Consider the following 25,898-nt stretch of genomic DNA (forward strand, 5'->3'; position numbering starts at 1 on the left):
TGCTCTCTCATCCATACATAGTTGGCTATTCTCCACCCTTCTCCTCTAGCAAGCCCTTCCAGACTTATCTTTAGCTAATATATTCTTAATTTTCTAACAAGCCACTCCTAGAACTCATCCAAAGTTCAGAGTGTTACTTGAAGTATAAACGCTAGGAAAAGGTATTTTAGGAAAGTTTTCCTATTATTCCAGAATGCTACAGAAGGGAAATAAATGGATTCAAGAACTCTAGGGACATAACAAGAATGCAGGAAGAGAGTCAAGCATGGGGAATAACACCTCTAAAAAGAAGGAAAATGATACTAGAGAGAAAAAGTCAACATTAGAAAAGACATACTGTTTATTCATTTACTCCTCTGTGACTCAGAAGAGGCAAAGGTATAGATGGCTTTATAAACTTCATATTTCTGTTTTTATTTTCATAGCGTCTAAAATAAATAGTACATTTTCCTATGAGTTCGGACCACTGGGACTTTGCTTCTTAGCTCTTTCCTTTCCATTTGTGGTGGAAGCTCAAGGCAACTTGACTCCTTTTCACCAGTTTTCAGTATTCCCAGATGTGTGGTAATACTCTCAGGGTCATTTAGAAGTTTAACCAATACATAACAGCAAAATACTCTTCAAATATTATATTAGGTAGTAGAGAGATATCGACTAAATATTAGTCAACTGGTAAATTGTTGTAACGATTATTTAGCTTCAAGCAGTATTTCAACCCTGTGAAAAGGAAATATAATAACTTCATTCATCAAACACTCTTATAGCTAAAACAAAGTGAAGATCTAGGAGAATTTTTCAAGACCATTTTCTTGAATAAAGCTAATTTTCCTTTAGGGGAATAAATTTTATTTTCTTCTGGGAAAAGACACCACACCTCTCTCCTGCCTGCTCTCTCAAAGAAGATTGAATACATGGGAGGGTAGTACTTTCATTTATGCCATCTAACATTTTGGCAGCAAGACAGAACACAAGTCACTAATCATAAAGGTGTTTTATTTGAACATCTGAGAAGCAATGTGGATTGAAAAACAAACCACAACACAAGAGTTTTCTCCTAGTTTGATAATAACTACTTGTGCAATCTCAGGTAAAACATGTAACTTCTATGTGCCCTCCACACTCTTTCTCTAAAATGCATTGACCCTTTAGGCTCTAACATCTTCTGGGATCAAATATTATATAACCTTATTCTGAGACAGGATAAATGTCCTCTGGTGATCTAAGATGGGCTTTTAAAAAATAATTATAAAATACAATTTTGAATATCTCTCAAATAAGATAGAAGTTGGTTCTCATCTTCTCTGATTAACTTCTAGGGGTGTCAGAATATTAATTTCAATATGCCTTTATTGCTGGTTTTAACTGGATAAGTGTGTTGTTGCAATAATTTGCATGAAACAACCTTGTTTGGTCTCAGATTCTGTTCATGTCTTGGTCGTGTTCTAACACCTTCAAAGTCTAACTCCAAATAACATTATAGTGAGAACCACATGTGTAAGCAAAGCAAACAAGATTGAAAATGTAACTTCCATTGTTGCTTTGATAAAGTTTTGAAATTTGTTGCACCAGTATTTTATTAAGAGTTAGAATGGCATGTGACATAGTTTGGACAGCTGTCCCTGCCCAAATCTCATGTTGAAGTGTAATCCCCTATGCTGGAGGTGGGGCCTGGTGGGAGGTGTTTGGGTCACGGGGGAAGATCCCTCACGATTTGGTGCTGTCTTCATGACAGTGAATTATTGCAAGATATGGTCATTTAAAAGTGTGTGGCACCTCCCCATCCCCCTTGCTTGCTCTTGCTTTTGCCTTGTGTTGTGCCTGCTCCCCCTTTGCCTTCCACTATGATTGTAACTTCCTGAGTCCTCCCTAGAAGCTGAGCAGATGACAGCACCATGCTTCCTGTGAAGCCTGCAGAACTGTGAGCCAATTAAACCTCTTTTTTCTTTTTATAAATTACCCAGTCTCAGGTATTTCTTTATAGCAATGCAAGAATGCCTTAATACAGCATGACTAAACAGACACTCATTGGCTCTCTTGCTGGTGGTCTTGGCTTGGATAAGGAGTAAATGGGTCTTGAAATATCCTTCCATTTCCTAAAAGTCATTTCTCCCAATCATGACTAAAGAAAAATAAAGAAGGATATTTTGAGAAAAGGTAGAGGGCACGAGGAAAAAGGCAGAGGGCATGACGGAAAAGAGGAACCTAGGTTACTGCCTAGTCTATGCTTCTCAAAAGAACATTCAACATCAAACCTTTCAATCTATTATTACACTTATCCTAACAATATTAAATTCAAAAAAGAAAGAAAAATATTCTCGAGAAAAAAGAATGTGATATTCTAAATGTAGAGGGTATAACTTGGGATTTAATCAGCCATTTAGAGCACCAGTAAAATTAAAAGAGATAAGTTAGGCCATTTTTTTTCCCAGATGGGAATAATGATTTATGTCTCCGCCCTCTCTGAGAGGTTTTGGGAGGATTAATGAGCTAATGTCTGTAAAGCTCTTTAAGCTCCTTGTATGGAGGTGCAACATAAACACAAGGTGAAAAATGATAGCAAACTCTATGCTGAGTTGAGCTCCCAAAAGTAAAGCCCCTGGGAACGAGAAACTGTTGCAAGTTGAGATGGTAAATCTCTGAGTTCCAATGCCAGAGGGGGCTTGGTTTGTTGTCATATGTGTTTTTAATTCTGTTTAAAATAGTACTTAGTAGTATTAATAAGCATTTCTATATTTCCTATTAATCATAGTAGCCCCTGTGATCATCATTTTTTGTTTGTTTTTTTGAGATGGAGTTTCACTCTTGTTGCCCAGGGTGGAGTGCAATGGTGCGATCTCGGCTCATGGTATCCTTCTCCTCCTGGGTTCAAGCGATTCTCCTGCCTCGGCCTCCCAAGCAGCTGGGATTACAGGCATGTGCCACCACGCCTGGATAATTTTGTATTTTTAGTAGAGATGGGGTTTCTCCATGTTGGTCAGGCTGATCTCAAACTCCTGACCTCAGGTGATCCGCCCGCCTCAGCCTCCCAAAGTGCTGGGATTACAGGCGTGAGCCATTGCACCCAGCCTCATTTTTTTTGTTTCTATGCATCAAATGATACAGGTTTATTACCTATATTTTACAGAGTAAAAATTGGGATGTGAAAGTTACAAAGCCATCAAGGATAACCCACAAGAAACCAATGGTTCAACGTTATTGGACTATGGCCTGGATTGGTATTCTGATGTAGGCTGCCAGCTGGCTCTGATTGTGTGATCCTGGGTGAGTCATTTAATTTATCAGAGATTTGGTTTTCTTCTCTTCGGAATAAGGAGGCTAAGTTAGCTAGATGAGCTCAGGTATCAATTGGTGAGGATATTCTACCATCTTCTAAGCACTTCTTGAGTATCTAGTGACTCCAAGGCATTGTCTATAATACTATAAAGGGCATGCAAAACAAATAAAACTTCAAGATACTTTCTAAAAGTTTATACTTTAGTCTGTTGACAAGATACACAGACTCATAAGTACACATATTTGAATAATATTCAAATAAGCACACAAAACAACACAGGAATTTCTTCAATCGCTTATCTCCAGGCCTCCACACATGCATATATTGTTCTGTTTCCTCCCCTCCACTTCAGACCTCATTTTAGAGTCACTTATTCCAGGAATTTCCTCACTTCTCTTCACGAGAAAACACCCAAGCCTTCCCAGGAATGTCTTGTGCACTTCCATAGCACACTATGTTAACTCCCATCCAACCACATGCCACATCCTACTCAACTTGCATGTTTCACTGTCTGTATCTCCGTTTAGCGTGTGTGTTCCTTGGAAGAGGACTATATATGGCTCACCACAGTATCCACCGTGCCCAGCACTTGACACAGATGTTTGCTGAAGAGAAGGGTGTTGAATAAATTAAAAATATCTCTACTTATACTCCCCAAATCATCTTGAACTAGTTCTGATTTCTAATTACCAGAACCTCTCCATTCTTACATACATTCTATTACTTACAATGCCTTTCATTAAACATTCCCTTCCTTATTTAAAGGGGAGCCTGGGCTGATCCAACAGTTAGCATTCCAGGGACAGATGGACTTTTCATGGGAGTGAGGCTTTCTCAGAAGACCTCCTCCTTCTTCCCCACCCCTACCAACAAACCAGTTCAGAAATCCTATCATCTCTAACCTAGCCTCCTAGGAGGATGTCAGCAAGATGGCAAAATAGGACTTTCCAGTGCTCATCCCCTAAACAGACACATCAATTTGAACAACTATTCATACACAAACATACCTTCACAAGAGCTAAGGAAACCAGATGAGAGATTACAGCACTTGGGGGTAGCACAGAGACAAGAAAAGATGTATTGAAAAAGCTAGGAAGGAAACTTTTACATTATAGCTGTCTCTCCTTCCCCAAGCCTGGGCAGCACAACATGGAAAGACACCCACCATTTGAGGCAAGGAGAATGAATTGAGTACCTGACTTTATCTGGGACTCTAGCACCAGGCTAGCCCCTACAACCCCAGGCACCACTCTGGCCTCTGCAGCCCCAGACTACAGCTTGGCACTCATGGACCCAGTCTCCAAGCCTCCCCCACTGTCAGGCTGGCACATGCACACCCCAGCTCCAGATCAGCACGTGCAACTTCAGACACCAGGATGGCACCCATGATTCTAGGCAGGAGGCTGCTATCCACGGTCCCAGTCTCCAGGCCAGCCCCTGCAGCATCACACTGCAATGGACTCACGGTCAAAACCCATCCCAGGAGACCCTAGCACCAGGACAGCTACTGGGGAACCAGCCTTGGAGGCCTATTCCAGCATCAGGCTGGCCCCTGTGGCCTTAGGCTCTAAGCTAGCTCCTGCAGAGATAGCCTCCAGGCCATTATGCACAAACCCAGCCTCCACACCCTACCCTGCAGAGCAAGGCTTCAGGTCAGCATCCATAGCCCCAGGTACCAGGCTAGAACCCATGGGCTGAAGCCAATGATAGAGGTTCCAGACCAACGCCTCATGGACCCAGGCTCCAGGCCAGTCACTGTTGCCTTAGGCTCCAGTGTGCCCTAATATACTCCAGCACTGGGCTGATACCCACACACTCAGGCTCCAGGATTACCCCTGTGAGCCCAGGATCCAGGCTGACCCTAGTACAGCTCCAGAAGCCAGGTCCACCTCCATGACTCAGACTCCAGGCCTATCCCCAAAGATCCAAGCACTGGCCTATCCCAGTGTTAGGCCAGCCCCCACAGACTCAGGCTCAAGGCCCACAGAGTACCAGGTTGACACTAGAGAACCCCGGCTGCACCCAGCCGCCACAGACACAAGCTTCAGGCCTGTCCTGGTAGATTCTAGCTCCAGGCTCATCCCAGTGGACCTAGCTCCAGGCATGATCCTATAGACCCAGGCTCAAGGCAAGTCCCTATGAATCCAGGTGCCAAGCCCACCCACCTGCTGACCCAGGTAGCAGGCCAGCCTAGCCATGGACCCTACAAGATGTCACACTCAGAATCTCTAGACCAATTGACTGGTGAAGAGTTTTCCCTGATGAAGTGAGTCTGTAAAGACTGGAATAGGTGGCTACTTCTTGAAATGTGCAGGCACAAATGCCTAGCCACAAGGATCACAAATAATCAGAGAAACATGACAGTACCAAACAAACAAAATAAACCATGAGTTAGTGGCCCTAAATGTCTTCTTGGCAAATAATTAGAAATAATTGTCTTGGCTGGGCTCATGCCTGTAATCCCAGCACTTTGGGAGAATCACTCGAGCCCAGGAGTTTGAGACCAGCTGGGCAACATGGTGAAACCTTGTCTGTACAAAAAATTCAAAAAGTTGCTGGGTGTGGTGGTATTCACCTGTAGTGTCAGCTACTCAGGAGGCTAAGGTGGAGGGAACCCTTGAGCCCAAGAGGTTGAAGCTGCAGTGACCCAAGATCATGCTGCTACACTACAGCCTGGGAGAGAGAGTGAGATCCTGTCTCAAAAATTAATAATAATAATAATAATAATAATTGTCTCAATCTCAGTGGGCTACAAGAGAACACAAATAAACAAACAAACAAAACAAACAACTAACAAAACTAACAAACAACAATAAAATTAAACAACTAAACAAAATCTGGTAAGCAATACACAAACAAAACTACAGTTCAACAAAAAGAAACAATAAAAATGAACCAAAGAGAAATTTTGGAGCTAAATAACACAATGACTGAACCAAAAAATTCCATAAAGAGCTTCAACAGCAGACTCAAGAAGAAGAAAAAAAACCACAGAGCTTGAAAACATTGTTTGAGATTACCTAGTAAGTAGAACAAAAAGAAAAAAATAATGAAAATGAGTGAAGAAAGCCAACAGTACTTATTGAGCCCCACCAAGTGAACCAATGCATGCATATGAAAGTCTCAGAATAAGCAAAGCCAGAGAAGGAGGCAAAAAGCTTATTTAAAGAAACAATGAGAGAAAATTTCCAAAATCTGAAGAGGGACATGAACATTCAGATCTAAGAATCTCAAAGAACCCCAAATCAATTAAATACAGGATATCTTCACCAGGACAAATTATAATCAAATTCTCAAAAGTCAAAGACAAAGAGAGAATATTGAAAGCAGCATGAGAAAAGCAACTCATTATTTACAAGGGTAGCTTTAACACTATCAGCAGATTTTTCAGCAGAAACTTTGCGGGGCAGGAAAGACTGGGAAGATATATTCAAAGTGCTAAAGGAAAAGAAAGTATTCTTGGCAACCAAGAATACCATATTTGTCAATGATATCCTTCAGAAATAAAGGAGAGATAAGGATTTTCCTAGAGAAATAAAAGTTGTGGAAGTTCATCACCACTAAACCTGCCTTACAAGAAATGCTAAAGGAAGTTCAAGTTGAAACAAAAGGATGCTAAAAACATGAAAACACATGAAAGTATAAAACTTAGTGTAAATGTAAAGATAAAGTCAAATTCAGAATATTCCAATAAAGTGGTGGTGCAGGTGGTGCATAAATCACTTGTAACTCTAGTATAAAAGGTAAAAGACAAAAGTAATAAAATAATTATAGCTAAAATAGTTTGGTAATGAATACATTTTACATTACATATGTAAGATATGTGAATTGTGACATCAGTAAAATGGGGGAGGAGGAGAAGTTAAAATGTAGTTTTTGTATGTGGTCACAGTTAAGCTGTTAACATCAGTTGCATACTCCATGCAAATGGTAACCAAAAGAGAGCAGGGTGGCTATACTTTTATCAGACAAAAACTTTCACAAGAGACAAAGATGGTCATTTTATAACGATAAAGGGGTAAATTCATCTAAAGGATATAACAATTATAAATACATATGCACCCAACACCAGAGCACCTTTATATCTAAAGCAAATGTTGACAGAAACAAAGAGAGAAATAGCAATACAATTATAGTAGGAGCCTTCAATACCCTGCTTTCAATAATGGACAGATCAAAATTCCAATGACTTTTTTTATAGAAATAGAAAAAATAATTATAAAATTTATGTAGAACTACAAAAGACCCTATAGAGCCAAAATAATATTAAGCAAAAAGTAAAAAGCTGGAGAGATCACACTTCCTGATATCAAAATACACCACAAAGCTATAGTAATCAAAACAGCATGGTACTCACATTAAAAACAAACACATGTAGTCCAATTGAACAGAAGAGAGAGCCCCAAAATAAATCCACACATTCATGATCAATTTATTTTCAACAAAGGTAGCAAGAACACGCCATGGGAAAATAACAGTCTCTTGAATAAATTATTGGGAAAATTGAATATCCACATGCAGAAGAATGAAACTGGACCTTTATCTCACACCATATGCAAGAATCAACTCAAAATGGATTAAAGACTTAAAAGTAAAACATAAAACCAAAATTGCTATAAACTTTCCCCCTAGAAAACATAGGGGAAAAGTTTCTTGACATTGGTCTGAACGAGTTTTGGGATATGACCTCAAAAACACAAGAAACAAAAACAGATTGATAGAATTACATCAAACTAAAAAGCTCTGCACAGAAAGGAAACAATCAACAGAGTGAAAAGACAACCTACTGAATGGAAGAAAATATTTACAAACCATACATCTGATAAGGGGTTAATATCCCAAATAGACAAGGAACTTAACCAAACAGCAAGAAAACAAATAATCCAAATAGGCAAAGTCCCTGAACAGATATTTCTCAACAGAAGACAGGTTTATGAAAAAATGCTCAACATCACTAATCATCAGAGAAATACAAATTAAAGCCATAAGGAGATATCACCTCACACCTGTTAGAATGGCTATTATCAAAAAGAGAAAAGATAGCAAGTGTTAGCAAGGATATGGAGAAAAGGGAACCCTTGTACACTGTTGTTGGGAATGTAAATTAATATAAATATGGAAAACAATATGAAGTTTCCTAAAAAAATTAAAAGCAGAACTACCACATGATCCAGCAATACCACTTCTGGATATATATCCTAAGGAAGTAAAATCAGTATGTCAAAAAGATGTCTGCACTACCATTTTCATTGCATTATTCATAATAATCAAGATATGGAAAAAACCAAACTGATCAATGGATATAGAAAATGTGGGATAAACACATTCATACACATACACACACTTACACACACACACATAATGAAATGCTATTCAGTCTTAAAAAAGAAAGAAATCCTGTCGTTTGTGACAACATGGATGAACCTGGAAGACATTATATCAAGTGAAATAAGCCAGGCACAGAAAGACAAATACTGCGTGATCTCATTTATATGTAAAATTTTAATAAATTGAACTCAGAGTAGAGATTAGAATGGCAGTTGCCAGAGACTGGGCTAGGGGATGGGGGTGACAGGGGTGAAGAGATTTTAGTCAAAGGGTGACAAAGTTTCAGTTAGAAAGCAAGAAAAATGACAAGTATATGAGGTGATGGATATGCTAATTAGCTTGATTTAATCATGTCACGACATATACATATATCAAAACATCACAATGTACACTGTAAATATGTTCAATTCTTATTTGTCTGTTATACCTTAATAAAGCTGGGAGGTGGGGGGTGGAAATCCAATCTCTTCCCTCTCACTGTAATTGTCCCATATCAAACCCTCAGGGCATATCACCTAAGTTACACAATAGCAACCTCCTAATAGGACTTTCTCCTTCCAGGTTGGTTGAAACATGCTCTGCAAGACCACCCTCCTGCTCTGGAACACTGAGGACATCCCTGGTAAATTAACAAAGAGTAGGCTACTTGCTTTGCTTGCAGCCCCACTTGACATCAGACAGTTTACCCTATGCTTCAATATCAACAAACAATTTGCTATTCCGCACATATGGTGTTTCTCATCCCTGAATTTTAATAAAATTGAAGAAAAGCTACAATTTCCCTTTGGTTTTTGTCTCAGACTGAAATATCTGTACAGGGAGCCATTTATATAATATTTCAAAGAGGATCTATCTCAACACCCAGTGTTAGAAAACAAAAACTCCTTAAAAAGGGACAGAAAAATCAACACACATCAACAGACACTGTAGTTCAAATGAGGGCCCAATTTGAAGACTCAGAACAATACTGAAATAACTTAATACCAAAAAAGAGAAAACAATACATGTCTTGAAAATATGCACAAGGATATCGCATTCATGGCACTGAGATAAGTTAGTACTTTTGAAGAAAGAACAATTTAAGATCAGTAAAGACTGTATAAAAATGAAAAGAACTTCTGTTGAATGAAAAATTGCAATGAAAACAATGAATTACAAAATTAGGTTCTGCAGAAACAGAAAACAAGCTTGAGAATTCTACCAGAAGTCCCTAGATGAAGAAATAAAAATAAAAATAGATTTTTTTTAAGTGAAGGCAAGATCTGGGAGATTCAATATGTGCAGAGCAGGACTTCCAAAAAGACGAAACTAAACATATAGAGAAATTACGATAATCAAATAGCGGGTAAAACTTTCCTGATCTAAAGCAGGATTTTCAAAATCATTTAGGACTCACCAAGTTCCCAGCAAAAAAAAAAAAAAAAAAAGTGAAAAGAGACAGATACCTAGTCCTACATAAATGAAACTAAAACAAAAGCTACAACTCACACATAAAAGAGAAGCATATCTTCTCTTTAATGACTATAAATTCCAAAAGAATCATTAGCAATTTTGATGACAAAAGATTATGCTGCCCTTAGGAAAATTTTATATTCAGCCAAGCTATTGTTTATATGTGAGGTAAAAGTAAAATACATTTTCTGACACACAAGGGTTTGGAAAAAATACTAGGAATGGACTTTTCCTGTGAAAATTATTAGAAGATGATCCAATAGCCAGTACTAAAAATACATTTTTAGTGGAAAGTTGTGATATGAAAAAAACTGAAGTTCAGCAATGAAAATAATATAATTAATTCTGAATTACTTTTATTTTTATTCATTAAAAAAATTATTTAGCAACCCAGTCCCACTATCTTGCCCAGGCTAGAGTGCAGTATAAAGAATGAACAGGCTGGGCGCAGTGGCTCACGCCTGTAATCCCAGCACTTTGAGAGGCCAAGGGGGTGGATCATGAGGTCAGGAGATGGAGACCATCCTGGGTAACACGGTGAAACCCCATCTCTACTAAAAATGCAAAAAAATTAGCCGGGCATGGTGGCAGGCGCCTGTAGTCCCAGCTACTCGGGAGGCTGAGGCAGGAGAATGGGGTGAACCCGGGCTTGCAGTGAGCTGAGATCGCACCACTGCACTCCAGCGTGGGCGACAGAGTGAGACTCCGTCTGAAAAAAAAACAAAAAAAACCCCACAAAATTAATTTAGTGACCCAGTCCTGCTCTCTTGTCCAGGCTACAGTGCACAATTGTAGCTCACTGTACCCTTGAACCCCTGGGGCGAAGCAATCTTCTCACCTCAGCCTCCTAAGTATCTAAGACTACAGGCACCCACCACCACACTTAGATAATTGAGCACAATCTTTTTTTTTGTAGAGATGGGGTCTTACTATGTTGCCCAGGCTGGTCTCAAACTCCTGACGTCAAGTGATCCTACTGCTTTGGTCTCCGAAAGTGCTATGATTACAAGAATGAGCCTCCAAGCTAGACCTGAATTACTTTCAATATAATGCAAATGTCAAAAGAAATACTTGAAGGTGTGAAAAAGGACATAATTATATTAGTAAAATAATCATAAAACCTAAGCATTAAATCTAAGATTATATAATATCAACAAAAATAGGGAAATAGGCTGGAGGACACAGAAAAAAAAAAGCTCATTTTTAAATTGTAAAAGTGGCATCTGATTCAATCTTGGCACTGTAAATAAAGAAAATACGTAATTAAAAAAATCCTTCCAATTCACTGCAGTGGAAACAAAGAAAATAACATTCCATGTAGCAAAATATTTAAACTAGCCCATAATATAAGCTTTGTGGTATTGCTAAAACCCAGCCCAGTGCCTAAATGAAAGAATGTCATAAGATGAAAAAAGATCAGTAATCTTAACCAAGGAAATAAATATGAATGGGCTTAATATTCTTATTAGAAGATAGAAACTGTCAGATTTGGGTAGAATGCAATTTGTAAGAAACTTGCCTAAAATAATACAATGTGGAAAACTGATACCAAAAGGACAGGCAAGGATATACTAAGCCTCTACATATATTGTGAAGGACTTCAAGTTACCTAAGAGACGAGAAAGGAAGAGGCTAGGCCTATGATTGTAGGGCTTCTGGTTAGTCCTTCCAGATTCAAATCCTCCATCTCTTCAACTTGGTCATTAATTTTAACTGAGAATTTTATGTCTTACATATTTTATAGATCTGTACATTTGCTTGCCATCACCGCACTAGCAGTTTATTAGTGTATTTCTTTTCACTTTAAAAACGACTCAATCAAACAAGTCTCTGTTAATTTATAAGCCAGTAAAAACATATTCGCGTTATCAGTATGGCTATCCAGGCTGAAATTCATAACTGGGAAGACTTTTTACTTCCCTCTTTAGGCCAGTGTCCGTGTTGAATATTATAATGCTAGAAAGAAAATGGGTACAAAGAGAAAGATTGCTACTGTGTGCTAAAGGCAAGAACACTGCAATTTTAGTTCAAAAGGTGCTTCTTTCCTTTTGCAGTATCATTTTCGATGAGGGAAATATAAATCCTGGTATACAGAATTGGCTATTGGCTGATCTACTTAAAATTTTGTGCCAAGCTGAAAGTGTTGTTTAAAGAAATTAAATGACATCTATAATTGAAAAATGTACCAATGGAAAAAGATAGCTCTTACAGAATCACAAGAAGGCTAGCGTTGAAAGGAATCTTCTCAATCAAAAAAGCCTAAATTTATAAATAGTCTCAGGCAAAGAAAAATTACTTCCTGAGATTACACAGCTGAAAGTCCTAGGTCATAGGGTTGCCAACTAACAGAAACTAGTGATGATACTCAATAAATACTATTAATTGGTCAATTATAAAAGAATCATGTTGTAGTAAAAGTTACAGAAGATGAATGGCAATTCAATATGGACATTAAAATATAAATTTTGTTTCTCTCCTTAAATGAAGGTCTAATTGTGTGTGTATATGTGTGTGTGTGTACACTCGTGTGTGCACACACAATGCAATAATTTTGGAGAAACAAGAGGTAAAAAGAGGGTTTACAAAAGAAGGTCATGGAGACAGAAGTTGGAGTAGAAAATGGACTCTAAGTAAATGGTGTGCCGCCTTGCTCAAAAGAGGAAAAGGAGCCTGAAAGTGAAGACCCACCCTTAATAATCTGGGATTTGGTTTTTACCACCCCAAAAGAGCTCTTCCTTCCCAGGTCAAAGGGCAAACGTGGGAGGTATACTGACTATCTCCTTTTTTCCTAGTCTTGGGAGGGAAAAAAGTTCTTTTATGGTTTTATCTAGGTAGTAAGCAGGTCAATGATCCAATTAATAGATAATTCAGTTCCTAGAGATCATACTACTCACCAAAGTAGGTGAAACCCCAAGGAATTTGCTTTATCTATTTACTATAACCCTGCTTTATTAAATGTTAATGCTTTTTTGAAAGTACAGTTTCATGCTTTAGAATTCTAATGCTGACTGCTAAAATATATTGAGCTCTTAGTAGGCAGGCCCTATTTTAAGCTGTCTTCATTTATATATTATCTCATTTAACAATCACAACCACTTCTTAAGGTAAGTAATATCTTTATCCCTGTTTGTAAGATAAGAAACCTGGAGCTTTCAGGAAGATGATCCGTCAGAAAGAGGTAGAGCTAGGACAAACCCAAGCAACTTGAATCCACACTTAAGCCTCTAAACTATGATGGATCAGATTCACTGTTCCCATCCTATACTTACTTGAGTGGAGAGCATTGAGATACCTTTGCAATTATGTTCTTCCAGTTTTTTCCTTATTTGAATGTACTAACAAAGAAAGTTACATTTAAGTAATTTAAGAGATCAGTTAAGAGTAGAAACATTCATTCTCTGGTTTCAGAGGCCAAATGCTGTTCTGTCTGATTTTCAAGACAATAAGTAAAGACTGGTGAGATCTCTCTTTCCTCTTTCTAGATTAGCAAGACAGCCCTTGACTTCCATGAATCTGGTCTGTCTGACAGCAGCAGTGCAAACACCACATATAAAATGAGTACACAGCTGTATCTCTGCCTTCTCAAATCAAGGGCAGAACTCTCCACTTCATAGGAATCATTCAGCATCTTCTTCTAGCAAAATATGAAATCAGAAAGAATTGGGCTGCTATTCCATTTTCTTTTACTCTAGAAAACTGCACTGGGACTGCCTATAAAAATGTTCTGTGGGTCTTCCCACCACCCTCAGACAGCAGTGTGAATAACATTTATTTATAATAAATCTATCTTTGAATTTCAACCTTAACCCAGCCAATTTTTCTTATAAGGCAGTCCTGAACTGTATCCAATTATTTAAAATTATTTCCAAAGAAGTGTTAGGTGATGGGTTTTTAATATGTGGTGGGAAAAAAACCTAATAAAAGACTGTTGATGAATATACGTGGTTTTCTTTTGATGGATATACATGGTTAATATAACAGTTTTTTTAAATTTATCTATGATATGTAGAAAGGATTAAGTCCTGTTTGATGTCTGTTGAATTTGAAACTGTTTTGTATGCTTTTGTTATGGTTAGACTGAGTTACTGTAATTCTTTATTTGCAACTTTGCCAACAGCATCATTACTAAGTTTGTAATGGCTCCAAGTTAGAGCAGCAGGGATGATCCAGGCACCTGTAGGAATCATGGCTACTTTTCTTATACATCAAAACTGCTAAAACATTGTATCCTGTCTTTCAACCTCATCTCCTTTAAATGTGGTTTTGGGGTCAGAGGAAGTGAGATTACTTATGGTACCATTTGAAATTGGTTATAGTGGACATGAGAAATTCCCCCTAAAAGACTTGATGAAATTGGTCTTATTTTTATTTCTGAAAATTATGCACTGAGGTTTTAGGAAACATTTCTTAAAGCATATGAACTGCTTAGCTCTTTTCTTCCTTTATTCTGTAAAAGTACATCAGTGATACTCCTTTTCAGAGTAATTACTTGTCAATGGTGCACATTTTATTGTCAATCTGAAATCCTTTTAAAGGCCCTGTTCTATAAATTTTAATTTCCAAGACTTAAAATGTTGACTCCCTGACTTCCTCCAGCTGGCTGTCAAGTATTCAGAATGGAATAAGGAACAAAAGAGTAAACTACGTGCTTTTCTCGTTCAAGTAATAGATCTTTGACCTAGGGACTTTTGAGTCTACATAGGGGCAGATTCTGAAACGGTTTCTAGGTGTGACTATTGGCTCTATCACTTACTAACTTTATGACCTTGAGTAAGTTACTTCAATTTTCCCCACCTCAGTTTTCTCATCCATAATAGCGGATGGGGCAGAGCAAGATACCAGAATAGAAGGCTCCCTAATCGTTCCCCTTGTACCTCTTGACAAGTACACCAATTTAATGATGATCCACTCTGACTGTCTTGCATCTCAGATACCAGCTCAACCACAGCAGGATAGGGCAGCAGTCAAAATTTTAAGGCCCCCATTCCAGGCCCTAGCTCCCAGATGACATCTCTAGACATGACCCTAGGCCAGAAGGAAACCCACTACCTTGAAAGGAAGGTCCCAGTCCTGGCAGCATTAATCACCTGCTAACTGTAGACCCTTTGAACCCTGAAAAACCAGCAGTAATACCCAGGTACTATGTAGAGGGCCTTGGATGAGTCTCTGCGACTTGCGGCTTCAGGTGAGACTTAGCAGATTTCCATGTGTGGTGGCTACAGGGCAAAACTCCTTCTGCTTGAGGAGAGCAGAGGGAAAAGTAAAGAGGACTTGGTCTCGCATCTTAGATATCAGCTTGGCTACAGAGGGGTAGAGTAACAAGTGGGCTCTTGGGGTCCCCAATTCCAGGACTTGACTCTTAGATGGCATTTATGGACTTGCTCTGGGCCAGAGGGGAGCCCACTTCCCTGAAAGGTGAGTCCCAGGCCAGGCAGCATTCACCATAAGCTGACATAAGAGCCCTTGAATCTTAAGGGAACATCGGTGGTAGTCTGGCAGTACTCTCCATGGTCTGTGGTGGTGGCCATAGGGTGAGGCTCCTCCGGTTTTGGAAAGGGGATGGAAGAGTGGGAAGAACTGCATCTTGTGATTTGAGTGCCAGTGCAGCCACAGTAAAACAGAACACCTGGTAGACTTCTAAGGCTTTCAACTTTAGTCCCTGACTCCTGGAAGGCACCTCTTGGACCCAACCGGGGCCTGGGAGAACTTGCTGCCCTGAAGGGAAGCACACAGGTAGAGCTGGCTTTGCCACCTGCTGCCTGTAGGGCCCCAGGGCCTTGAGCGAATACAGGCAGTAGCCAGGGAGTGTTTGCAGCAGGCCTTGGGTGGGACCCAGTGCTGTGCTGGCTTCAGGTCTGAACCAGCACAGTCATAGTGGTGGTGGCCATAGGGATGCTTGTGTCACTCCACCCCCAGCTTTAGGTGGCTCATAACAGAGAGAGAGACAGAGACAGACAGACAGACAGAGAGAGAGAGAGAGAGAGACAGACAGACAGAGAGAGAGAGAGAGAGAGGGAGAGAGAATGAATGAATATTTGTTTGGCAGAAAGTAAGGGAAAAAAAACAAGAGTCTCTGCCTGGCAATCCAGACAATTATCCTAGACGTTGTCCAAGACCATCAAGCCAGTACCTCTTTGAGTCTGCAAGAACTACAGCATTACTGGGTTTAGGGTGCTTCCTAAAACAGATATAGCATAGATCACAACACCCTAGTCATTTCAAATATCTGGAAAGCCTTCCCAAGAAGAACAGGTACAAACAAGCCCAGAGAGTAAAGATTACAATAAATACCTAACTCTTCAATGCCCAGATACTGAAGAACATCTACTAGAATCAACACCTTCCAGGAAAACATGACCTCATCAAATGAACTAAATAAGGCACAAGGGACCAGTCCAGGAGAAACAGAGATATGTGACCTTTCAGACAAATAACTCAAAATTGCTGTGTTGCAAAAACTCAAAGAATTCAAGATAACACAGAGAAGGAATTCAGAATTCTACCAGATAAAGATTAAAATAATTAAAAAGAATCATGCAGAAATTCTGGATCTGAAAAAAATGCAGTTGGCATACTGAAGAATGCATCAGTCTTTTAACAGCAGAATTTATCAAGCAGAAGAATTAGTGAGCTTGAAGACAGACTATTTGAAAATATACAGTCAGAGGAGACAACAGAAAAAGGAATAAAAACAATGAAGTAGGCCTACAAGGTCCAGAAAATTGCCTCAAAAGGGCCAATCTAAGAGTTATTGGCCTTAAAGAGGAGGTAGAGAGATAGGAATAGAAAGTTCATTCAAAGGGATAATAAAAACAAAGAACTTCCCAAACCCAAAGAAAAATATCAATAAGTACAAGAATATTATACCAAGGACTGGGTGCAGTGGCTCATGCCTATAATCCCAGTACTTTGGAGAGGCCAAGGAGGGCGGATCATGAGGTCAGGAGATCGAGACCATCCTGGCTAGTGCAGTGAAACCCTGTCTCTACCAAAGATACAAAGAATTGGCTGGGTGTGGTGGCGGGTGCCTGTAGTCCCAGCTACTCATGAGGCTGTGGCAGGACAATGGTGTGAACCCAGGAGGTGGAGTTTGCAGTGAGCCGAGATTGTGCCACTGCACTCTAGCCTGGGTGACAGAGCGAGATTCCATCTCAAAAATAAAATAAAATAATTAAAAAAAAAGAACAGAATATAACACCAAGCAGATTTAACCCAAAGAAGGCTACCTCAAGGCATTTAATAAACTCCCAAAGGTCAAGGATAAAGAAAGGATCCTAAAAGTGGCAAGAGAAAAGAAACAAATAACATACAATGGACCTCCAATATGGCGGGCAGCAGACTTTTCAGTGGAAACCTTACAGGCCAGGAGAAAGTGACATGACATATTTAAAGTGCTGAAGGAAAAAAACTTTTTACCCTAGAATAGTATATCTGGCAAAAATATCTTTCAAACATGAGGTAGAAATAGAGACTTTCCCAAACAAACAAAAGCTGAGGGATTTCATCAACACCAGACCTGTCCTACAAGAAATCCTAAGGGGAATACTTCAGTTAGAAAGAAAAGGACGTTAGTGAGCAACAAGTAATCACCTGAAGGTATAAAACTCACTGGTTACAGTAATTACACAGAAAAACAGAATATTTTAACAATGCAACTGTGGTATGTAAACTACTCATATCCTAATAGAAAGACTAAATGATGAACCAATAAAAAATAATAACTACAACAACTTTTCAAGACACAGACAGTACAACAAAATATAAACAGAAACAACAAAAAGCTAAAAAGCAGGAGGAAGAAGTTAAGGTGTAGAGTTTTTAATAGTTTTCTTTTTGCTTGTTTGTTGGTTTATGCAAACAGTATTGTTGTTATCAGTTTAAAATAATGGGTTATAAGATAGTATCTCCAAGCCTCATGGTAACCTCAAACCAAAAAACACACAAATGGATACACAAACAATGAAAAGCAAGAAACTAAATCATATCATCAGAGAAAAACACCTTTGCTAAAGGAAGACAGGAAGGAAAGAATGAGAAAGAGAAGACCGCAAAACAATGAGGAAACAAATAACAAAATAGCAGGAGTAAGTCCTAACCTATCAATAATAATGCTGAATGTAATGGACTAAATTCTCCAATAAAAAGACACAGAGTGGCTGAAGGGATGAAAAAATAAAACCCATTGATCCGTTGCCTACAAGAAATACAGTTTGACTATAAAGATACACATAGACTGAAAGTATAGGGACAGAAAAAGATATTCCATGCCAATGGAAACCAAAAAAGAGGAGGAGTAGCTATGTGTATATCAGACAAAATAGATTTCAAGGCAAAAACTATAAGAAGAGACCAAGAAGGTCACTATATAATGATAAAGGGGTCAATTCAGCAAGATGATACAATTTAAAAGATGTATGCACTCAATACTAGAGTACCCAGATCAATAAAGCAAATATTATTAGCGCTAAAGAGAGACATAGGCCCCAATACAGTAATAGCTGGAGACTTCAACGCACCCACTTTCAGCATCAGACAGATCTTCTAGACATAAAATCAAGAAAAAAACATCGGATTTAGCCTGCACTACAGACCAAATGGATCTAATAGATATTTTCAGAACATTTCATCCAAGAGCTGCAAAATACACATTTTTTTCCTCAACACATGGATAATTCTCAAGGATAGACCGTATGTTAGATCACAAAACGAGTCTTAAAACATTCCAAAAAAAGTAAATAATATCAAGCATCTTCTCTGACCATAATGGAATAAAACTAGAAATCAATAACAAGAAAAATTTTGGAAACTATACAAACACAAGGAAATTAAACAATATGCTCCTGAATGACCAATGGGTCAATAAAGAAATTAAGAAGGAAATTGAAAAGTTTCTTGAAACAAATGATAATGGAAATACAACATACCAATACCTATGGGATACAGTAAAAGCAGTACTAAGAGGGAATTTTGTAGTTATAAGTGCCTACGTCAAAAAAAGAGGAAAAACTTCAAATAAACAATATAACAAAGCATCTTAAAGAACCAGAAAAGCATAAGCAAACCAAACCCAAAATTAGTAGAAGAAAAGAAATAATGAAGATCAGAGCAGAAATAAAAGAAATTGAAATGAAGAAAAAAATACAAACGATCAAGGAAATAAAAAGTCATTTTTTTAAGTTCAACAAAATTGAAAAACCTTTAGCCAGACTAAGAAAAAGAGAGAAGATCCAAATAAATAAAATCATAAATGAAAAACGAAACACTATAAGTGATACTTCAGAAATTCAAAGGATCATTAGTGGCTACTACGAGCAACTATATGCCAATAAATTGGAGAACCTAGAAGAAATGAACAAATTCCTAGACACATACAACCTATCAAGATTGAACCAGGAAGAAATCCAAAACCTGAAGAGACCAATAACAAGTAATGAGATTGAAGCCATAATTAAAAAAAACCCCAGTAAAGAAAAGCCAGGGACCCTATGGCTTCACTGCTGAATGCTACCAAACATTTAAAGAAAAACTAATACCAATCCTACTAAAATTATTCCAAAAAATAGAGGAGGGCATACTTCCAAACTCATTCTATGAGACCAGTATTACCCTGATACTGAAACCAGACAGAGATGCACTAAAAAAAAAAAAAAAAAAAAAAAAAAAAAACCCTACAGGCTAATATCTCTGATGAATACTGATACAAAAACCCTCAACAAAATACTAGCAAACCAAATTCAATAATACATTAAAAAGATTATTCATCACGACCAAGGGGAATTTATCTGAAGGATGCAAGAATGGTTCAACATATGCAAATCAATCAATGTGATCCATCATATCAACAGAATGAAAGATAAAAACCATATGATCCTTTAAATTGATGCTGAAAAAGCACTGGATAGAATTCAACATCCCTACATGGCAAAAACCCTAAAATAAAATGGGGATAGATGGAACATATCTCAACATAATAAAAGCTATATACGACCGAGCCACAGGTAGTATCACATTGAATGGGAGAAAACTGAAAACCTTTCCTCCAAGATTTGGAACATGGCAAGAATATCCACTTTCACTGTCACCAACATAGTTCTGGAAGTCCTAGCTAAAGCGATCAGACAAGAGAAAGAAATAAAGGCATCCAAATCAGAAAAGAAGATGTCAAATTATCTGCATTTGCAGATGTTATCTTACATTTGAAAAAACCTAGACTCCTAAAAAACCTATTCAAACTGATAAATTCAGTAAAGTTGTGGGATACAAAATCAACATAACAAAATCAGTAGCATTTCTATATGTCAACAGTGAACAATCTGAAAAAGAGATTAATAAAAGTGATACCATTTACAATAGCCTAAAATAAAATTAAATACCAGGAATTAACCAAAGAACTGAAAAATCTCTATAATTAAAATAACAAAATACTGATGAAAGAAATTGAAGAGAACACACATACAAAAAAAAAAAAAAGAAAAAGAAAAAAGGAAAGATACTCCATTTTCATGGATTGGAAGAATCAATATTATTAAAACGTCCATACTATCCAAAGCAATCTACAAATTCAATACAATCTCTATCAAAATACCAATGACATTCTTCACAGAAATGGAAAAAACAATTCTAAAATGTATATGGAACCACAAAAGACCCAGAATAGCTAAAGCTATCCTGAGGAAAAAGAATAAAACTGTATACCTGACTTCAAATTATACTACAGAATTAGTAGTTAACCAAATAGCATGGTACCAGCCTAAAAATAGACACACAGACGAATGGAACAGAATAGAGAACCCAAAAATGAATTAACACACCTACAGTGAACTCATTTTCAACAAACTTGCCAAGAACATACACTGTGGAAGAGACAGTCTCTTCAACAAATGGTGCTGGGAAAACTGGATCTCTATATGCAGAAGATGAAACTAGATCCCTACCTCTCACCATATATACAAAAATCAAATAAAAATGGATTAAGGACTTAAATCTAAGACCTCAAACTATGAAACTAATACAAGAAAACATTAGGGGAAATCTCTAGGGCATTGATCTGGGCAAATATTTCTGGGGTAATACCTCATAAGCACAAGCAACCTCAGCAAAAATGGACAAATGAGATCATATCAAGATAAAAAGCTACTGCATAGCAAAGGAAATAACAAGATGAAGACACAACCCACAGAATGGGAGAAAATATTTGCAAACTACCCATCTGACAAGGGATTAATAATCAGAATATACAAGGACCTCAAACAACTGTATAGGGAAAAAATCTAATAATATGATCAAAAAATGGGCAAAAGGTTTGAATAGCCATTTCTCAAAAGAAGACATACAAATGGCAAACAGGCATATGAAAAGGGACTCAACATCATTGAGCATCAGAGAAATGAAAATTAAACCTACAATGAGATACCATCTCACTCCAGTTAAAATGGCTTTTATCCAAAAGACAGGCAATAACAAATGCTGGCGAGGATGTGGAGAAAAGGGAACTTTTGTTCACTGTTGGTGGGAATGTAAATTAGGACAACCACTATGGGGAACAGTTTGGAGGTTCTCCAAAAAACTAAAAATAGAGCTACCATATGATCCAACAATCCCACCGCTAGGTATATATCCAAAAGAAAGGAAATCAGTATATTAAAGAAATTTCTGCACTCTCATATTTGTTGCAGCACTATTCACAATAGCCAAGATTTGGAAGCCCAACCTAAGTATCCACCAACAGATGAATGGATAAAGAAAATGTGGTACATATACGTAATGGAATACTATTCAGCTATAAAAAAGAATGAGATCGTGTCATTTACAACAACATGGACCGAACCAGAGATCATTTTGTTAAGTGAAATAAGCCAGGAACAGAAAGACAAACATTGCATGTTCTCACTTATCTGTGGCCTCTAAAAATTAAAACAATTGAACTCACGCATATAGAGAGTAGGGGGAATGCTTACCAGAGGCTGGAAAGGGTAGTACGGGCAAACAGGGTGGTTAATGGGTACAAAGAAAAAAATAGAATGAATGAATAAGACCCAGTATTTGATAGCACAACAGGGGGACTGTAGTCAATAGTAACTTAATTGTACATTTTTAAATAACTAAAAAAGTATAATTGGATTGTTTGTAACATAAAGGATAAATACTCAAGGGGATGGATACCCCATTCTCCATGATGTGATTAGTACCCATTGCATGTCTGTAACAAAAAAACTCATGTGCTCCATAAATATATACACCTACTATGGATCCACGAATTTTCAAAATTTTAAAAATAAAAATAAAATATAAATAGCAGATCATACTATAATATGTCTCAGGATGGTGATGAGGAATAAGGAAGTGAATGCAGGTAAAACATTTAGAAAGTGTGCCTCATACATATTAGTTGTGGTTGTTACAATTATTAAAATAACTTTTTGTCCCCCTAATGCAATTGTAGCATGGTCTCCTTTCTTTAAAGATGACACAGACTGTATCTATTCCCATGCTTATAATAATTTTTGTAATCTAGAGCAGGGTCAGGAAACTATAGCCTCTAGGTCAAATCAAGCCCACTGCCCTACTTTTGTAAGTAGTTTTGTAAATTAGTTTTATTGAACACAGCCATACTTATTCATTTAGATATTGTCTGTGGCTGCTTTTGCACTATGATGGCAGAGCTGCGTAATTCATACAGAGATTATATTATTATCTGGCTTTTACAGAAAATGTTTGTCAACCCCTGATTTAAAGTAAAACAAAGTTTCAAAGTTTATTTGAAAAGTCAGTGAATGACAGGATGGGAATTTGTACTCAAAGACAATCATTTTTCCTCTGTCTCTGCTGCTGGTTGCTATGGGGATTCAAATGAGTCACATTACCTTTCCACAACTCAAATTCTTCATTCATAAAGATAAATACCCACACACATAAGAAGGTAATCATAATTTTCTGACTTACATAATTAGTGTATATTTTAAGTATAACAATATGCATAAAAGTGCTTGGTCAAATTTAAATTATTAAAGCAGATTTGGGTCATTAATCATCAACAAGTTTACTAAATCTAATCCACTCATTCACCTTCTTGATGACAAAGTCTTGTAACAGGCCTAAACTTGCTCTTCCTCGACTGGTTTTGGGACCAGGCCAGCGCTGTGGCCTTCTTTAGCTGGTAATGAATAATATCTTCCCATTTTGAGTCTTTAGAATAATGAATTTGGTTATGGGATACAAGGAACATATGATTAAGTAATTATTTTCTTTTCTCTCTGAAGGGTCATCATTAAAAAGTAGTGCTTTCCAGCCAATGGCATTGAAGCTGCACACACACAGCTCAAAGGGACCCTTTGCCAGCTGGCCTCATTAAATCCCTGACATGCCCTCCTGCATTTTGTTGTCAGAGTGTGTTCATTCCTTGATAATTCTGCATTCCTATCCCAGAGCTCTTAGGACCACACCTTCATGTTTCTTCCCTCTTGCTGAGTTTGGACTCTTTCTTTGTTGGGTAGAATTTTCCTCTGTGTCTAATCCCATATTTCTCATATGTATTGCTTAAAGAAAAGGAAAATGTTCCACAATTGGTTTGTCCTTTTTTCTGAAAACTGAAGATCCTGATCCCTTGTCTCATCCCAGACCAATCTATTAGAAGGAAACGCAGTTCTGTCTACAAAGCTATGGGTTTTCCTTTTCATATGCAGACCTTCCCTTCCATTCTCCTGGAGAGTACATTGTAGTTTATCTGTCATTACTCTTAGTGTCATATAAAGGACTTCAGTTATGTTAAAAGGCTGAGGATTTATAGGATAAAGAATCATAAAGCTAAACCTTGTAGATAAAGCCTGTCCTCTTCTGTGTGACCAGTCATGGCAGGAGACCTTCAGGAACCCACGAGAGGCAGAGCATGGCAGAGGGTTTCCCATATGTAAAAAGGTTCTTCAGTCACTCTCCTGTCTGAGCTGTTTTATCACTTAGAAAGGCAAAGTGTACCTGTTCTTTGGGTTTGTGGCAAGTAAAAAATTGTTACTCTGTACATGCTTATTACCAATTATAATTTTGACAGGTTATAAACATTATATTACATTATTATTATATTACAAACATTTGCTTCCATTCTTCCAGTGAATGTGGTAATACACAGAACACTGGATTAATCACATACCAAACACTAAGAGTAAATAGCTCAGAATTATTTAAAATTCTGGCTAGGAAAGAGATTTATTCCAACAGTCATGAATAAAATTTTCTTTAAAAACAATAAAAAGGTGCCATTATACTAGATCCCCCTAACTTATCTGATCAAACTCCTCAAGGTCAACTTTAGAAAGGAACTAGTTTCAAGTCATAAAGAAAAATCATCAGGGCTCCATAATCTCAAAAAGTTTGAAAAGTTTCATTAAAAGATCTGAAGATTCCATCTCCCTGCAGTAGAGGTTAGGATGGGTCAAGTAGAGATAAAACAGCAAATCACCTGGGTATTAGATTGTAGACCATAAACCCATTTGCTTTGGCAAGACACTTTAACTTCTAGTTTAGTCTGTCAATTAAGTGGCAGAAGAGGAGGTTTTCAATGAAAGCTAATTTACAGGTGTGCAATGCAGATAGTTTATTGGGAAGTATTGTGGTCTTGTCTTTGAGGGTGCCTCCACTAGGGTTATAGAGGTGAGGAAGATGACTCTGCCTCTTTGGCAGAGAGAAGGTGAATCACATGTGACTAAATTTTCTGACGGATTACTGGATGATTGCAGGCAGGGTGGGATGAATAAAACCTGGTCCTACGATGCTTTGAGAAGAAATGGTTGCTTGGTTCCAAAAAGTTCTTTCCTTCTTGGTTTTCCTTTTTCTCCTCTTTAAGATTTCTCATGATGAAGATTTATTGCCACTAAATTCAAATTCTGCAACCCCAAAGCCTCAGGCCGGCACTAGCCAGAACCCAAATAATGACTGCATTTATGGAAAGATTCAAGCAGTATGGGCTAGGTTGGGCAATAGGGGAAAACATTCTAATGTTAAATTGCTTTTAAATAGATATTGTGTAAACAACAGAAACAAACCAGGGGAAATGCCTCTCCATGGACATACAGTGAAAATGAATATTGTATTGCTGACGTTGGTATATTCTATAATGGAATATGCCTGTAATGTAAGAACTTGTTTTACTTTATTTCTTCCCTCCATAAATAGTTGACTCTTTCATATGTAAAAATTATGTTTCCTTTTGTTAGCAGTAATGGACTTCGACTAAATCATGTGTTTTTATCATATCAATTTGTGTAAGTATTTTTATCCAAGTTATTTACAGAACATTTAGGTCTGTCCTTCAAAGGCCTTAGTAATCTTTAGTGTTTGCTGGTCTGCTTTTAATTCATCAAAGTCCTCCCTCAACAAGCATTGCAAAAAACACACATGCAGCAGAGATTTCCCCTCTACAATGTATATTTGATATGCTTAATGTTCATCTTTATACACATAGAGACATATAAGAAATGTGGAGGTTGTCTATAAATTCAAGGAAACATTTAGGTGCACAGTGATACACAGATACATGGGTATAATACTTTATGTACTTGATAAATATTTCATCCCTACCATAAAAAGAGCTTTTTATCAACTTTGATTATTTTTTTATTACCTTAAAGTATTGCAGTTGTTTCTCAGTATTCATTGTTCCTTCCTTTTCTTGTCTCAGACAGGAATTGAAGATGAAAAGCTCTGTATCTCTTAGCCATCCTTTCAGTTCTTTGATCCTGACCTCCAGCTGCCTTACCAGGCTTCCGCTTTCAGGAGAGAGCAGGTCACGTGGACTCGACCCACTGTGCCCTGCCATTGTGTCCTGGATCTTCTCTCCTAGGGTTTTCTAATG

The 25,898-nt window shown here is 37.7% G+C and overlaps 1 protein-coding gene across 3 annotated transcripts in view; it reads right to left on the bottom strand.

The window, feature by feature from the left end:
• The window catches only part of AKAP6 (A-kinase anchoring protein 6), a 624,256-nt gene that overhangs the window by 72,449 nt on the left and 525,909 nt on the right, over positions 1-25,898 (bottom strand). For all 3 annotated transcript variants that reach the window (XM_031001840.3, XM_031001839.3, XM_063697705.1), the window contains one exon: positions 25,668-25,892. In XM_031001840.3, the coding sequence (XP_030857700.3) occupies positions 25,668-25,892 (225 nt within the window). The remainder of the gene's footprint in view (positions 1-25,667; positions 25,893-25,898) is intronic.

The sequence above is a fragment of the Gorilla gorilla genome, chromosome 15, assembly GCF_029281585.2.
Source record: "Gorilla gorilla gorilla isolate KB3781 chromosome 15, NHGRI_mGorGor1-v2.1_pri, whole genome shotgun sequence".
In the NCBI taxonomy this organism is placed as follows: domain Eukaryota; kingdom Metazoa; phylum Chordata; class Mammalia; order Primates; family Hominidae; genus Gorilla; species Gorilla gorilla.